Source organism: Nannospalax galili, unplaced genomic scaffold (genome assembly GCF_000622305.1).
Source record: "Nannospalax galili isolate Female #2095 unplaced genomic scaffold, S.galili_v1.0 scaffold302, whole genome shotgun sequence".
NCBI classification, from domain to species: Eukaryota; Metazoa; Chordata; class Mammalia; order Rodentia; family Spalacidae; genus Nannospalax; species Nannospalax galili.
Window position 1 is genome coordinate 275,507 of NW_008350120.1, and position 16,202 is coordinate 291,708.

General features: G+C 49.2%; 1 protein-coding gene and 1 pseudogene across 1 annotated transcript; both read left to right on the top strand.

Annotated features, from left to right (window-relative positions):
- The first annotated feature begins 590 nt into the window (after nt 1–590).
- Nucleotides 591–4,522, top strand: LOC103745358 (amiloride-sensitive amine oxidase [copper-containing]-like). The gene is made up of 4 exons (XM_008847284.2): nt 591–2,172; nt 2,947–3,187; nt 3,509–3,641; nt 4,274–4,522. Exons 1-4 carry the CDS (start codon nt 603–605, stop codon nt 4,466–4,468), a joined length of 2,139 nt encoding a protein of 712 aa, XP_008845506.1. The 5' UTR covers nt 591–602; the 3' UTR covers nt 4,469–4,522.
- Nucleotides 4,523–5,918: 1,396 nt separating this feature from the next.
- On the top strand, nt 5,919–9,793 carry LOC115072722 (annotated as a pseudogene).
- Nucleotides 9,794–16,202: the final 6,409 nt, after the last annotated feature.

Genomic DNA, 16,202 nt, shown 5'->3' on the forward strand with positions numbered 1-16,202 from the left:
AGTTCCAGAGCAAGAAGTTACCCAAAGAGGGGCTGGAGAGGTGCCTCAGTGGTTAAGAGCACTGGCTGCTCTTGCAGAGGACCAGGGTTTGATTCCCAGCACCCACACAGCAGTTGACAACTGTCCTTAGTGTTATGATTTACCAGGACGTGACCCCAGAGCCTGCAACTTTCTCAATAGCTATACTAAATTTCAAAATGAATCTTCTTAAGAGTCCATTTATTTTATTAGAAGGGTAGTTTTGCTGTCAGTAAAGCCCTCTGCCCCATTGGGACATGAGCAATAGCCTGTGAGGACCAAGCCTCATGCTGCCGTGACTCACGGTGACTTTAGCTGCTGAATGTTCCCCCACTGAGATAAGACCAAAACAGTGGAAAACATGAGAGTTTATCTAGATAAGGAAGTGTATAAGAGAGTCGCAGGGGACAGAGGCGACAGGCAGATGCCTGGACAGCACTGACAACTGTGGATAAACACTCAGACTCCAGCTCCGGCTCCACCTAAGCAAAGGGAGAAAGCTCGGTTGGTAAGACGAGACGCTCTAAGGTACTAGCTTGGAGAGAGAAATACCTACATCCTCTCCTCTGCTGCCTTCTGAAGCCATGGGGCTGGCACAGAGACACCTGGAACTTGGATGGGTGACCGCCATCTTGGTGCTACAGGTGGCCATGGCAGAGCGCCCCGCGTGGACCCTGAATGGCAAGCCCCGAGTGTTCTGGGACCTGAGTGCTTATGAGCTGAAGGCAGTGCACAGCTTCCTTATGAACAGGAAGGAGCTGGACCTGCAGCCATCCAAGACACCAACTTTGGCCAAGAACTCCGTGTTCCTCATCGAACTGCTGCTGCCCAGGAAGAAGGATGTGCTGGATTTTCTGGTTGAAGAAGCAGACTGTCCTGTGCGGGAAGCTCGTGTGGTCATCTTCTTTGGTGCCCAGAAGCATCCCAATGTCACAGAGTTTGCCGTGGGGCCCCTGCCGTGGCCCTTCTACATGCGTGAACTGTCCTCTGGGCCTGGACAACATCCATTGTGGGCATCCAGACCCATGTCCAAAGCAGAGTACAGCCTCCTCTACCAAACCCTGAAGGAGGCCACCAAGCCCCTGCACCAGTTTTTCCTTGACATCACCGATTACTCACTAGAGGACTGTAATGGCCGGTGCCTGACCTTCACATATGTGGCCCCTCATGGATTGGTGTCTGGCCAGCGTCGTAGCTGGTTTATTTTGCAGCGTTATATGGAAGGTCACTTCCTGCAACCCACTGGGTTGGAGGTCCTTGTGGATCATGGGAGCACAAATGTCCAGGATTGGAGAGTGGTTCAGGTCTGGTATAATGGCAGGTTCTACAACAGCTCAGAGGATCTGGCTCAGAAATATGCAGAGGGAGAAGTGAGCATAGTAGTCCTCCAGGACCCACTGCCCAGCAGCCAAGAAGAGCCACTGCTCTCCCCTTCCTCCGAGCCCCAAGGCAAATTCCCCACCCCCATCAACGAGGCTGGCCCCCATGTGGTCCAGTCCCACCTTCCCAGTTACAGCCTAGAAGACAATACTGTGATCTATGGAAAGTGGAGCTTCTCCTTCTTGCTGCGGATCTCTTCTGGGCTGCAGATCCTGAACGCGCATTTCAAGAACAAGAGCATAGCATATGAGGTCAGCGTACAGGAGGCTGTGGCACTGTATGGAGGACACACACCTGTAGGCATGCAGACTAAGTACAGGGATGTGGACTGGGCCCTGGGCAGGGTCACTCGTGAGCTATCCCCTGGCATCGACTGTCCAGACACAGCCACCTTCCTGGACGCCATTCACTACTATGACACCGATGAGCCTGTCTCCTACCCACGAGCTCTCTGCCTCTTTGAGATGCCCACAGGAATGCCCCTTCCAACCCACTTTAACTCCAACTTTAGTGGTAACTTCAACTCTGATGCAAGGCCGAAGAGCCATATACTGGTGCTGCGGACGACCTCAACAGTCTACAACTATGATTACATTTGGGACTTCATCTTCTACCCTAATGGGGTGATGGAGAGCAAGATGCATGCCACTGGCTCTGTGCATTCCACCTTCTACACATCTGAGGAGATGAGCCACAACTCTCATCTGCACAGCCACCTATTTGGAGACATCCACACCCACCTAGTACATTACCGCATTGACCTGGATATAGCCGGTAGGACTCAGGACCACACCCTCTCAGTCACTCTACTGTTTCCTACCAACAACTTCACTCTGCAGGAGACTCCCTGACATGATAGGAGATTATTTCAGCCACCTTCCCTGCAAACAGAAATATCGTGTGCCCCTGAAAATGGTAGCAGTGAACGGTACCCTAGGGTGGCCCTAAATATAAGGCCTTATTGGGGCTGAGTCTAATATTTCATGGGTGGGGAAAAAGGAAGTTCTATGGAGGTTAAGCAGTGCCACTATCTAGCACTTTAGATGGACTGAAATGTCACCTGGGGGTGTTCAATGTGTTTCTTGGGTAAATAACGTCACCACAGAAAAATGGCAGGGGTGTGATGCTTCATGTCCAATCCCATAAGTGAACAAGGCCACCAGGACCAGATGGGTATTTTCCACCTGTTCACTCCAGCTCGATTCTCTAGCCCAGAGTATAGATTGTCCTCAGGCATGCAGAAAAATAGGCTTCCCCTTCCACGTGGTTAAAAATACAGCAAACTGGCTGAAAGCTCTCCAGAGAACAGCGTAGGATCATACCGAAACTGCCATAGTTGTCATGACTGACCCGAGAGCTGTCCTCCAAGTCCTCTGGTTCTGGCTCGCTTAGCCTTCCAGCTCACACTGTTATCCCAGTATCTGCCCCTGGCATTGCTTCTTGGCAGCTGTCTGTGGATAATGCCTAGGTTGGCGACCCCAGGGCCCAGGGAAAAGGTTTCTATTCCAACTATTAATTCCCACCTCTCTTCTCTTCTCATGCCTCTAGGCACCACAAACAGCTTCCAGACACTGCAGATTGGGAGGGAACACATCAACCAGATAAATTACACCCACGAGTACCAGGCAGCCTTTGACTTTGAAAGGACACTTCCCAAGTACCTGGTCTTTAGCAGCCCTCAAAAGAACCTCTGGGGCCACAGGCACAGCTACCACCTGCAGATCCACTCTAAGATTAAGCAGGAGCAACTGCCAGTCTGGCAGGAGGATCAGGGTATCACCTGGGCCAGGTGAGGAAACTCAGGGAGGTTGGGAAATACAACCAGGGCTCCCCTCCCTTTTCTCTCTGAGCATTTGTCCAGGAGGGTCTCTGTCTCTATCTGTGTCTGCATCTGGCTGTGCTCCCTCACACAGTCAGGTGAGGGAGTAGAAGTGCTTACAGGGACCCTGGTCTTCATGTGGTGATAGGCAGTCTTTCAGACCTCTAGGCTACAAACGTTTGTTGTGGGAAAAGAGCAACTTCCCTATCCTTGGCCCCAGGCATGTTCTCTGGGAAGGGCTCAGATGCAGTCTCAATGTCCACAACTGCCTGGCTTCTTCTCTACTTGCAGGTACCCCCTGGCAGTGACCACGTACCAGGAGTCTGAGCTGAGCAGCAGCAGTATCTACAACCGGGACGACCCCTGGGATCCCCCCGTGGTCTTTGAGGATTTCATTCAGAACAATGAACATATTGAAAATAAGGTACTGCCCCTCTCCCCCTACCCAGCCTCTACCTGGACCTGTCCCTGGTCCCACAGTTGTGTTTTTTGGGGTGTTGTGCAAGTCCAGAGGTCATGACAGGTAAGCTTATGTGCTAGTTATTTCCTGTTAACTTGACACAAACACAGACACACCAGTTGAGGAACTCCCTCCATCAGATTGGTCTGTGGGCATGTCTGAGGGGCATTTTCTTGATTGCCAATTGATGTAGGAGGGCCCAGCCCACTGTGGGCAGTGCCGTCCCTGGGAAGATAGGTCTGAGTAATAGAAGAAAAGTCACAGAGCAAATCAAGGGGGAGCAAGCCAGTAAGCAGCATTCCACCATGGTCTCTGCTTCAGTTCCTGCCTCCAGGTTCCTTCTTTGGCTCCCTTCAGTGATGAAGTGTGACCTGGGAGTTGTAAGATGAAATAAACCCTTTCCTACCTGAGTTGGTTTAGGTCAGTGTTTTAGCACAGCAACAAAAAGCAAACTAGAACAGCCCACTTCTTTCAAATGGAACTGAATATATCTCAGGAAGTATGTACACACATCTGAAGTACCCCAAGGCAGAGTACCCTCAGATGGCTGGTACTCAGCACTGCCCTACCCGCTGAAGCCTTTGCCTCTCCCCTAGGATTTGGTGGCCTGGGTGACAGTGGGCTTCCAGCACTCCCCCCATTCTGAGGATGTCCCCAACACGGCCACACCTGGGAACTCTGTGGGCTTTGTGCTCCAGCCCTTCAACTTCTTCCATGGCATCCAGAGACAACCAGGTACAGTGGTTACAGCTATGTCAGAAAACACATCCCAGGAGACAGAGTTTGACTGACAGTTCCTCCAATCGGCTGCACTGGGACCTACAGTCCTGACTCCTGCCCAATAACCCCAGAACCCCACAGCGCCAACAATAAATCCTTTAGTTTCTATCCTTAGATGCTGCTTCTTAGAGGCAGGGGCGGGTATGGACCACATACACAGACGTGTGGTCCTGGGCTCCATTCATGTCTGTCTGCGGCACCTGAAAAGACCTCCCTGACCCAGGCAAAGGAAGTCCACAGAGACCCTGGAATTCTCTATCAGGTGGGCTTTTCAGTGTTGAAGGCTTTGAGCTCTCTATCAGGAAGACTGTGAGAACTGACCCACCTTAAGGCCGGCCTTGCACGAGGGAGCTGCTATGAAGAAATCTTTAAAATTTGATCATTTTTAAAAATTAATTATACTTATTATAAATTAATGATTTATTGTTATACCAATAGACTGATGCATCTCTCCGCTCTCATTGAGGCCGCCTCATGCAACAGATGGCGATTACCACAGAAAGCTACAACTGGCCATAATGTAGAGAATAAGAGACTGCAGGGTGTATGGCCCTGGATAGGACTCCTATATTAAACCTCTGCAACGCAGGGCTCAGGGACCATCATGGACTATGGGGCCAAAGGACTATAAGAGCCAGGGGTGGTGGATGATCATGAGAAAACAGTTTTCCAGGCTTCTGAGGACTTGCTCATATGAACTTACAACAATATTGACAGTAGCACAAGATCAAGCCAAACAACCCAGACCATAAAAAGAACAGCATAGAACTAGGGAAATGGGCAAGAAGCCCCAACCTTAGCTGAGGGCCATGAGAAAACAGTTTTCCAGGCTTCTGAGGACTTGCTCATATGAACTTACGACAATATTGACAGTAGCACAAGATCAAGCCAAACAACCTAGACCATAAAAAAAACAGCATAGAACTAGGGAAATGGGCAAGAAGCCCCAACCTTAGCTGAGGGACTATTGGCAGCTGATCACTGCTGGGTGAGGGAGAGCTGATCTTTAAGGGAGTGATGCTAGACAGGCTGAACTGACTCCAGTGGATGAACTCACACTGAGGGACATCTGGAAAACAAACTTGACTCGATAGGCCTTAACATATATGACAGAATGCATGAGATCCTATGGGGAGGGTGAAGACAGGGGATGGGGTGTCTAAATATGATTAAGATGTTTTATATGAAATGCACAAAAATTCAATAAAATAAAGAAAAATTAAATTTTTTAAATTAAATTTTATTCTGGGTTTAAGGTTTACCCACAAGATCTCACTAAAAAAACATAAGGAAAACACATTTGCTTGTACTGAGTCATTGCATTGCCTATGACAACTAATGTATGGAGACAACCGACTTTCCATTTGTAGTAAGTGCAGAGCCCAGGGATGGTGACAGGTGTGTGAGTGGGGAAAGTCTGTGGAGCATCAGGAAAACCCTGCAGGATTCATCAAGCGGGAGATGAAGACGGCAATAACCGTACGCATACTACGCTAACTTTGTATAAGAAGGAGGTGACTAGAATTCATTTCCCCCAGGAACAGAAGATGGAAGGCATATAGGTGCCTTTGAAAAGCTTGAAGAAACAAGAAATTAGACCCCCTCTTCCATGGATCCATTAGAAATGTGGCTCTGACATTTCCAGAGCTGGGGCTGGGAAGATGGCTCAGTCGGTAACATGCTTGAGGACCTCAGTGCAAGTCCCCAACATCCACATAAAACCGGACACAGTGGGAACCCCAGCACTGGGGTAGAGACAGGCAGATCCCTGGAGCCAGCTGGTCAGCCACTCTAGCAGAATCAGTGAAATAAGGTGGAAAGTGTGCAGAGAACAGGAGACTGCCGAATGCTTATTCCTGCGTAGGACACCTAGTTCGAACCTCTGCCTCCCAAGGCTCAGGGAGCACTGCAGAAGAGGAGGCAGAAAGACTAGAAGAACCAGAGGAGGTGAACGACCACAAGGAGACAGTCTTCCACACAACTAACTGGTCAGGTACTCATATGAACTCACAGCGATGGTGACAGCATGCACAAGTCCTACGCAAGCTCAAAGCAGACAAAATCCCAGCATAGACGTGGGTATGTGTAGACATAGGTGGGTAAGAAAGCCCAACCCAACCTAAGGAACTTTTGGCAATTGATGGCTGCTGGGAGATGGAGAGAAAATATCTTACAGGGATAGGACTCCCGATGGGCCTAGTGAATAGACCTACACTGAAGGACATTTGGGGACATAAATCAAACTCTATAGGCCGTGTCATATATATAAGAATACATTAAATTGTACAGGGGGCACTGGGGGAAGTGTGTATAGGAGAGGAGATCAAATACCATCAAACTACTGTATGAAAATCACAAAAATTCAATTAAGATAAGGTGGAGAATGAGTGATGGACACACTAATATTGACCTCTAGCTCCACAGGGATGCACACGCCCAAGTTCATGGGTATGCACACACTCATGTACACACACAGACAAACACACGTCCATACATGCATAACACAAAAAAAAGCAGAGAGGCAGGAAAGGAAGGAAAAAGCTCCAGGGCTCAACAGAAGCAGTAGTTAGCCAAGGTGTATGGAAATGGGTTAGAGCATCCTGGAGAACTGGAGAGTATGGCTTTCCTCCCAGGGCGTGTGGATAGAAAAGAATAAACACAACAAGCAAACCAATGGGGAATCCCACACTGTTCCTCCAACTCTGCGATTCTCAGGCTGCACAGAGCTGACACTTGAGGCAACTCTCAAGACCCCCAACAAGGAACCAGGAGCAGGCGAGACAGTCATGAAGGCCAGGGGCAGCCAAGACCAGGAGCTCAGTAAAATGAATCCTCCCCCTTTCTTCCTCGCCAAAGAAAGGAAGGCTGTGATTGACTTGGATAAACCCTTCAGGGGGTTCACAAGAGGTCAAGTTAGACACCAGACGGAAGTGGCTTCCATGTTCTCTCTCTCTCTCTCTCTCTCTCTCTCTCTCTCTCTCTCTCTGGCTGATTGCTGCTGTGCATGCATATGCTGAGCAGGGGCCAAAGCACCCAGAGCTGAGCCCAAGGGCGTGTTCCGAGAGATGCCAACGAGGCTCACAAAGACTGGAACTTACAGGAAGACAGGGCTTGATGTGAGGGACAGGAAAAGAGGAGACACAGACACCAGGAAGTGCAAGAGCCCAGAGTAAGTGGCAGAAGACCACTCCAGGCCACTCTGGGTAGATAGCAGATGACCTGTGGAGAGGTAGTTGTGGATGGCTGTCATGGAAGAGAAGGGCCTCATGATGGTGCAACTCTCCCTGAGGTTTTACACCTAAGAAATTGCTGATGGAAAGGGGAAAGACATTTTCTGATGGCTTGGAGGGAGTTAGGAGGTAAAGACACTCCTGTGTCTGCCCCCAGATAGGAAAGGGAGAAGGCATCTGTCTCCCAAGTCATTATGTGCAATGGTCTGACAAAGCCTCTCCTATAGGCTTGATGAGCAAGCGACCTGACTTGAGAACCCCACAGTGGGCCAGAGAAGGCTGGGCAGGGTAGGACTCTCTCTCTATCCTTGCTTTATAACTTGGACTCAGTCCAGCCAGTCTGCAGTGCTCAAAACCCTTTGAAGTACCGGGGGATCCAAACAGTATTATCACAGTGCACTTTAGCATTTTAATATATTTTATTGAATTTTTGTGGATTTCATACATCTTAATCATATTTAGCCCCCCTTCCCTATCTGCACTCTCTCTCCACCCACAAGGCTTCATGCATTCTGTCATATATGTTAAGGCCTACAGAGTCAAGTTCGTGTACCCAGATGTCCCTCAGTGTGAGTTCATCCACTGGAGCCTGTTTGGTCTGCCTAGCGTCAGTCCCTTAAAGAAACAGTGCACTTTAAAGAGAAGCAAAGTCACCAATCCCATGTTGCTGGAAGGCCAACTTGGTCCTGAATACTTTATATGTACTGTCCAGCTGACTCTCTCAACAGGTCTCAGGAGGTGGTACTTCCACTGACATTTCCCTTTCGCAGCTGTGATAACGGAAGCTTTAAGCATCGCGGCCAAGGTGATGTCACTAGTTCTTAGTGATGTCATTTACCAAAACTCAAACCCAAGCAGCCTGATGCAAAAGCCTGCACTTTGAGCATACAGTCTAAATGTTTCAATGTGTCCATTAAAAGGTATTTTTTTGCATCAGAAATGTAATTTTGCTGTCAATACAGCACTCTGCCACACCAGGATATGAACATTTTGTAGCCCTTGAGGACCAAGCCTTGGAGTGTTGTGAGTTATGATGCCACGGGCTAATGTTCCCCCACTGAGATAACACCAAAAATGGGGGGAGGCAAAAATAGGGGAGTCTATCTGTATAAGAAACACTGTAAGAGATTTTCAGATAGTGAAGGGAACAGGTAGAGGCTCACACAGGGGCCTGGACAGCACTGGAAATCATAAGTGATAACACAGAGACCAGCTCTATTTCAATAAGGGAGTGATGAAATTCAGAGGCAAGGCACTCTGAGGTGCTGGCTTGCAGAGGGAAAGAACTAAGCCTCTTCTCTCCTCTCCTGGGTTCCAGAACCACAGAGATAGCAAGAGCTCGGCACTTGGGTTTGGGAACTGCCATTTTGCTTATGGCCAAAGCAAAGAGCCCCGGGTGGACTCGCAATGGCAAGGACTCGGTGTTGGACTTGAATTGAGGGCTATGTGCAGCTTCCTGATGAACAGGCAGGGGGTGGAGCTGAAGCCATCCAAGACACCAACTTTGGCCAAGAGCTCTGTGTCCCTTATCGGGATGCTGCTGTCCAAGAAGCATGGGCTGAATTTTCTAGATAAAGGAATAAGAAGACAGCCTGTGCTCAGTCATGTCAACGTTGTCTTTGGTGCCCAGAGGCATCCTAATGTCACCGAGTTCACTGTAGGGCCCCTGATGCAAGAACCGTCCCCTAGGCCTGGGCCTCAACTGTCCAAGGAATTCAGACCCTTGTTCAAAGCAGAGAACTGCTCCCTCTACCAAACCCTGAAGGACGCCACCAAGGCCCTGCACCACTTTTTCCTTGACATCATCAGATTCTCACTACAGGAGTTTAACGGCCAGTGTCTGACCTTCACTGATGTGGCCCCTTGTGATGTAGAGTCCAGCCAACACCATAGCTGGTTTGTCATGCAGTGTTGTGTGAAGATCACTCCTGTACCCCACTGGGCTAGAGACCTTTGCGGATCACAGGAGTACAAATGTTCCAGACTGGACAGAGGAATAGATCTGGTAAGTTCTACAACAGTACAGAGGAACTGGCTCAGAAATGTGAGGACGGACAAGTGGACACAATGGTCTTCAAAGACCCACTGTCCAACAACAAACACTAGTCTTCTCTTCCCATAATCCTATGGGGAACTCTGAGTGTCCATCAATGCAGACAGCCCCAGCATTGAGTCCAGCCCCACTTTCCCTATACAATCTAGAAGACAGCACTGTGTTCTATGGAAGCTGGAGCCGCTCCTTCTGGCTGTCTCCTCCTTTGGACCGCAGATTCTTAATGTTCATTTCAGGACGAGCATATTGCCTATGAGGCCAGCATGAATGCAGCTATGGCACTGAATGGGGACACACCTACAGGCACGCAGACCAAGTACACAGGGCACCTGCAGGCATGCAGACCGAGTACGCAGGGCACCTGCAGGCGTGCAGACCGAGTACACAGGACACCTACAGGCATGTAGACCGAGTACACAGGACACCTACAGGCACGCAGACCAAGTACACAGGGCACCTGCAGGCATGTAGACCGAGTACACAGGACACCTACAGGCACGCAGACCGAGTACACAGGGCACCTGCAGGCATGTAGACCGAGTACGCAGGGCACCTGCAGGCATGCAGACCGAGTACGCAGGGCACCTGCAGGCATGCAGACCGAGTACGCAGGGCACCTGCAGGCATGCAGACCGAGTACGCAGGGCACCTGCAGGCATGCAGACCGAGTACGCAGGGCACCTGCAGGCATGCAGACCGAGTACGCAGGGCACCTGCAGGCATGCAGACCGAGTACGCAGGGCACCTGCAGGCATGCAGACCGAGTACGCAGGGCACCTGCAGGCATGCAGACCGAGTACGCAGGGCACCTGCAGGCATGCAGACCGAGTACGCAGGGCACCTGCAGGCATGCAGACCGAGTACGCAGGGCACCTGCAGGCATGCAGACCGAGTACGCAGGGCACCTGCAGGCATGCAGACCGAGTACGCAGGGCACCTGCAGGCATGCAGACCGAGTACGCAGGGCACCTGCAGGCATGCAGACCGAGTACGCAGGGCACCTGCAGGCATGCAGACCGAGTACACAGGGCACCTGCAGGCATGTAGACCGAGTACACAGGACACCTACAGGCATGTAGACCAAGTACACAGGGCACCTGCAGGCATGTAGACCAAGTACACAGGGCACCTGCAGGCATGTAGACCGAGTACACAGGACACCTACAGGCATGCAGACCAAGTACACAGGGCACCTGCAGGCATGTAGACCGAGTACACAGGACACCTACAGGCACGCAGACCAAGTACACAGGGCACCTGCAGGCATGTAGACCGAGTACACAGGACACCTACAGGCATGCAGACCGAGTACACAGGACACCTACAGGCACGCAGACCAAGTACACAGGGCACCTGCAGGCATGCAGACCGAGTACGCAGGGCACCTGCAGGCGTGCAGACCGAGTACACAGGACACCTACAGGCATGTAGACCGAGTACACAGGACACCTACAGGCACGCAGACCAAGTACACAGGGCACCTGCAGGCATGTAGACCGAGTACACAGGGCACCTGCAGGCATGCAGACCGAGTACGCAGGGCACCTGCAGGCATGCAGACCGAGTACGCAGGGCACCTGCAGGCATGCAGACCGAGTACGCAGGGCACCTGCAGGCATGCAGACCGAGTACGCAGGGCACCTGCAGGCATGCAGACCGAGTACGCAGGGCACCTGCAGGCATGCAGACCGAGTACGCAGGGCACCTGCAGGCATGCAGACCGAGTACGCAGGGCACCTGCAGGCATGCAGACCGAGTACGCAGGGCACCTGCAGGCATGCAGACCGAGTACGCAGGGCACCTGCAGGCATGCAGACCGAGTACGCAGGGCACCTGCAGGCATGCAGACCGAGTACGCAGGACACCTGCAGGCATGTAGACCTAATACGCAGGGCTAGGTACTGTCACTCACAAGCTAACCCCTGGCCATCTGCTTTCTGACAAAGCCACCTTCCTGGATGTTATCCACTACTGTGGCACTGATCTCATCCACTACCCAAAGGTCTTCTACTTTTTTGAGATGCCTACAGGGAGAGATCGCCCCTTAGATGACACATTAATTCCAACCTTAGAGGCCGCTTCAACTCCTGCACAGGACTGAAGAGACACATGCTGGTGCTGCAGGTGACCTCAACCACCTACGATTATCATTAAATCTTGGAGATTCATCTTCTACCCTAAGGGGGTGATGGAGGTCAAGATACATACCACCAGCCATGTTCACAATACCAGGTCAAGATACACACCACCAGTCATGTCCATGATACCTTCTATCTGCCAGAAGGAATGTGCCACAGCACTGATCTGCACACCCTCCTATTTGGCAACATCCACATCTATCTAGTGCATTACGGAGCTGGCATAATGTGGCAGGTAGGACTCGGGACCACACCCTCCTAGTCACTCACCTGCTTCCCACCAATAACATCACTCCACAATCCATAGGGGCAAGACTCCCTGGCATAAAATCAGGAGTATTCATTCATCATTCTTCTGTGAAAATGAAACACCATGCCAACAGGAAAAAATGGTAGCAGCAAATCATACCCTAGCATTACCCCGAGTGCACATTCCCCTTCGTGCAGCTAAATGGAATGGTGCATAGGTTGGGGAAAGAAGAAGGAGGGTAAGAGACATCACTGCTTAGCACCTTGATCTGGACTCTAGTCCCATCTGGGCATACTCAGAGTGTTTCCTGCACCCATGATGTCACCACAGAGGAATGGCAGGGCTGTGATGCTGGACATCTAATCCAGTAACAGGACAAGGCCACCAGATCCAGATGAGTGCCTTCCAGCCACTCAGACCCACTTGTCCCTCTGTCCCAGAGCACACTGATAGTCCTCAGGCCTTCAGAGTCACAGGATGACCTTTTCCAAGATTAAAACCACAGCACACAGGCTAGATCACAGATCTCCAGAAAACAGCCTTGGGTCACACTAAAACTGCCACAGTTCTGATGACCGGCCCATGAGCTGTCCCCTAGAGCCTCTAGTTTTTGGTTTACTAAGTCTCCTTGACAAGGGCTAGCCCAGTGTCTGTGCTTAACACTACTTCTTCCTGGTTTGGGGCTCTAGATATAATCAGGGGCAAAGGATCTAAGAACAGAGAGAAATTTCTGTTCCAACACTTGATTCTCACCTTCTTTCTCCCCCTCATACCCTGAGCACCTCCAGACCTTGTATATCAGGCAGGAAAACATCACCAACCCCTAGAGCCAGAGACACCACCTAGTGCAGGCCACAAAGGAGCAAACAGTACTCCTGGGAACACCGGGAAGCTTTCGGCTTTGGATGGACTCTGCCCAAGCACCTGCTCTTTAGCGGCCCCAGAAAAGACAACTGGGTCAATGGATGTAACCACCACCTAGGTCAAGCCTGTGGTTAAACAGGTACTGCCACGAGGCTTGGAGGGAGAGGGACTGTTACCTGGGCAGGGTGCAAAAGCCTGGGGAGTCTGGGGACTGGGAGCAGGGGCTCCTATCGGTGACTGCTTGGCTGAACCTGCACTTCCATTCTCAAGACTCTCTGGGTGTACATCTGAGTGTGTACCCTCATGCACTTCCAAAGGGAATGGACAGGTTCACAGGACTCATGGCCCCCAGACACCGATGGAAAGTCTGATATACTCCCATGAGATACTCAGTCTGGTGAAACAGCAACTTTTGCATCCTTCATCTGAAGATGCTCCCTTGGAGGGGTTCAGAGGCAATCCCAGTGTCCAGAGACACAGGCTTCTTCTTGGCCAGCAGGTACCCACCGGCAACAACCAAGTTTCAGGGGTCTAAGGGGTGCAGCAGCAACCTGTACAACCAGTAACCCCTAGATTCCTCTCATGGTCTTTAAGGACGTCCTTCCAATTGAAGATGTGGTGCTGGCCCAGTCTCCTTGCAGACCTCTAGCCTTGTCACTGGCCTCTACATGGACTTTGTCTTGGTTCAAGGAATATGACTGCCTGATAGCCCCAGAGCCCCACAAGGAAAGACAACAAACCCTCCAGCTTCTACCTTGTATGCTGCATCTTAGAGCTGTGTTGGTTGTACCACTACATATACAGATGACTACTGTGGACTCTGTCTGTGTTATTATAGTGCACCTCCAAAGACTACCATGACCCACTGAGATGACTCATTAATGTTAGTCTAGTGTACCCCTAAAGGCCATCATGACCCACAGAAATACTGAATTTCTCTGTCTGATTGGTTTTTCAATATCTGAGCTTTTCAGTTCCCTCTTAAGAAAGCTCCATTCCTGAGACTCCTAGCACTCCACCATCTTAGCTCTCAGACTTCTACAGGTCGCAGGGAGCCTATCCCATCCCAGATCCACATGCCCCTCCAGTCTTGGCAGAGTGAGTCACCTTCTGCCATCTCAACTCTCAGCCCAGCCTGGCTCTCGGGATCCTTCCCACCCTAGACTTACGGTCCTGAGCCTTTGTTCCTGAGATCTTGCAGGCCACCAAATGAACTCTATGCACCCCAGAGTTGTGAGCTTCCCCTAACCTATCAGCCATACCTGCTTACCTAGCATTCTCCACACCACCATGCTGATTCAGGACCCTGAAGAGTCAATCCTAGACTCTCAACTCAAAAGTTGCACTTATTTCTAGCTGCACTTTCACCCCATTTGCACATCAACATAAAGTAGCCCCCAAACAGAACGCCAAGCATTACTCAGCTGGACCATAATCTGACAAGTTGGGAAAACAACAAAGATATAAAAAACATTCAACAAGGACAAGATCACCTGCCCATACCAAGACACAGCACCACATAAGGCCAGGTGCCTAGGTCGCATCAAAAAATACCCACAAACAACATGAATAACCAACATAAGATGTCTATTATGAAAATTAACAAACCCACCTTAATGTTACCTGAAAATGACAACCTAGTGGATGAACAAGACAACGATTTCAAAATAGCAATTATAAACATGCCCAAGGAACTCAAAGAAGATATGAATAAAAAACTGAACGAAAATGAAAACACAGCTGAATGAAACAATTCAAAACGTAAAATGAGAATTCAATAAAGAGATGGAATCTCTGAAGAAAAGCCAATCTGAAGTAAAACTTGAAATTAAAAACTCGGGAGCTCAAACAAAAGCTGAGAGGGCAGAAGTGAAAAGGAAGTAGAAAACATGGGAGGGAGAATATCAGATCTTAACAAACTTGGGGAAATGACTCACTTAACCAAAACAATGTCAAATCTAAAATAACTGAGGAACAGAATAGGCAAGAGCTCTGGAACACTGTAGAAAGACCAAATCTATGAATCATGGGCAGAGAAGAAGAAGAAACCTAGGTCAAAGGCACAAAAAGTATTACTTTAGTTTATTATTTATTTTTTTAATTTTTTTGAATTTAATAACCACACGCTTAGAAGAAGCATTTCATTAAAGCTTTAACATATTCAGTAACACACTCCAGAGCAGATACATCTCTTTCAAAAGTGGCTGTAAATTTTTTGGTTCACAGTTGAATTAACACAGTCATACAATATTGAACTCAGTATAAACCCTGGAAGACACAAAATTGAATGAGTTTTTACCCTTTAAAGAATATCTCCATTTCGTTTTAAGATATGCTGTCTCCTACATTTTTAATGCTACTAACACATACATGTTTGTACATGAGTCTTTATGTGATTATTACTAGTCACAGTCGGTTACACGCAGATCCTTAGTACCTGAGTATGGATATAAAGTCATCGGGTAGATTTCAATGGTAATGTTTATCATCTCTACTAAACTAACATGATGTAAATTTCCATGCTTCCTCCTCAAATATAATACATTTTAAAAAATTGTTGAATTTTTTTTGTGTATATCACACAGAACATCCCAAACCATCTTATTCAACTATACACCCACTTCATTTGGCTATACACCACTAGATGGTACCCTCCCATAGCCTCCTTTCCCCCACTAGAGCCTTATACTCTTATATCCCTGCTACTGTCTGCTGTGTTGTCGGCACCCACAGACATTCCCCACTACTTGCCCTTCTGGTGAGTCTAGTCAGCCTATCTAGAGGGCGTTGTTTTAGGAGGGTCAGCTGTTCCTCATCTAGCAGCAATCAGTTGTCAATATTCCTTTAGATAAGATTGGGGTCTGCTGTTCATTTTCCCAGTTCTATGCTGGGTTACTATCTGGGAGTCACTTTGGCCAACCTGGCCAACAACTCAAAAGAAGGTATCTCCTATCTGGTATTATTGCTTGATATGTAGCTTATAGCTATACATATGGACTCTTAAAAATAATATTGGTCCCTTTAATCTTTGGTTATACTTTCCTTTTGGGTGTTTAAGGCCATACAGTTGGCACAGATAAACCAATTTATTTTTACCCTTAAAGTCGTTTGAAGATCTCTACCTCAGGGGTCACATGGGCTCAGGAGGAGGCAGAGGTTTAATATCCAGAATATATAACGAACTCAAAAACAGAGAATCAAGACAAGAAG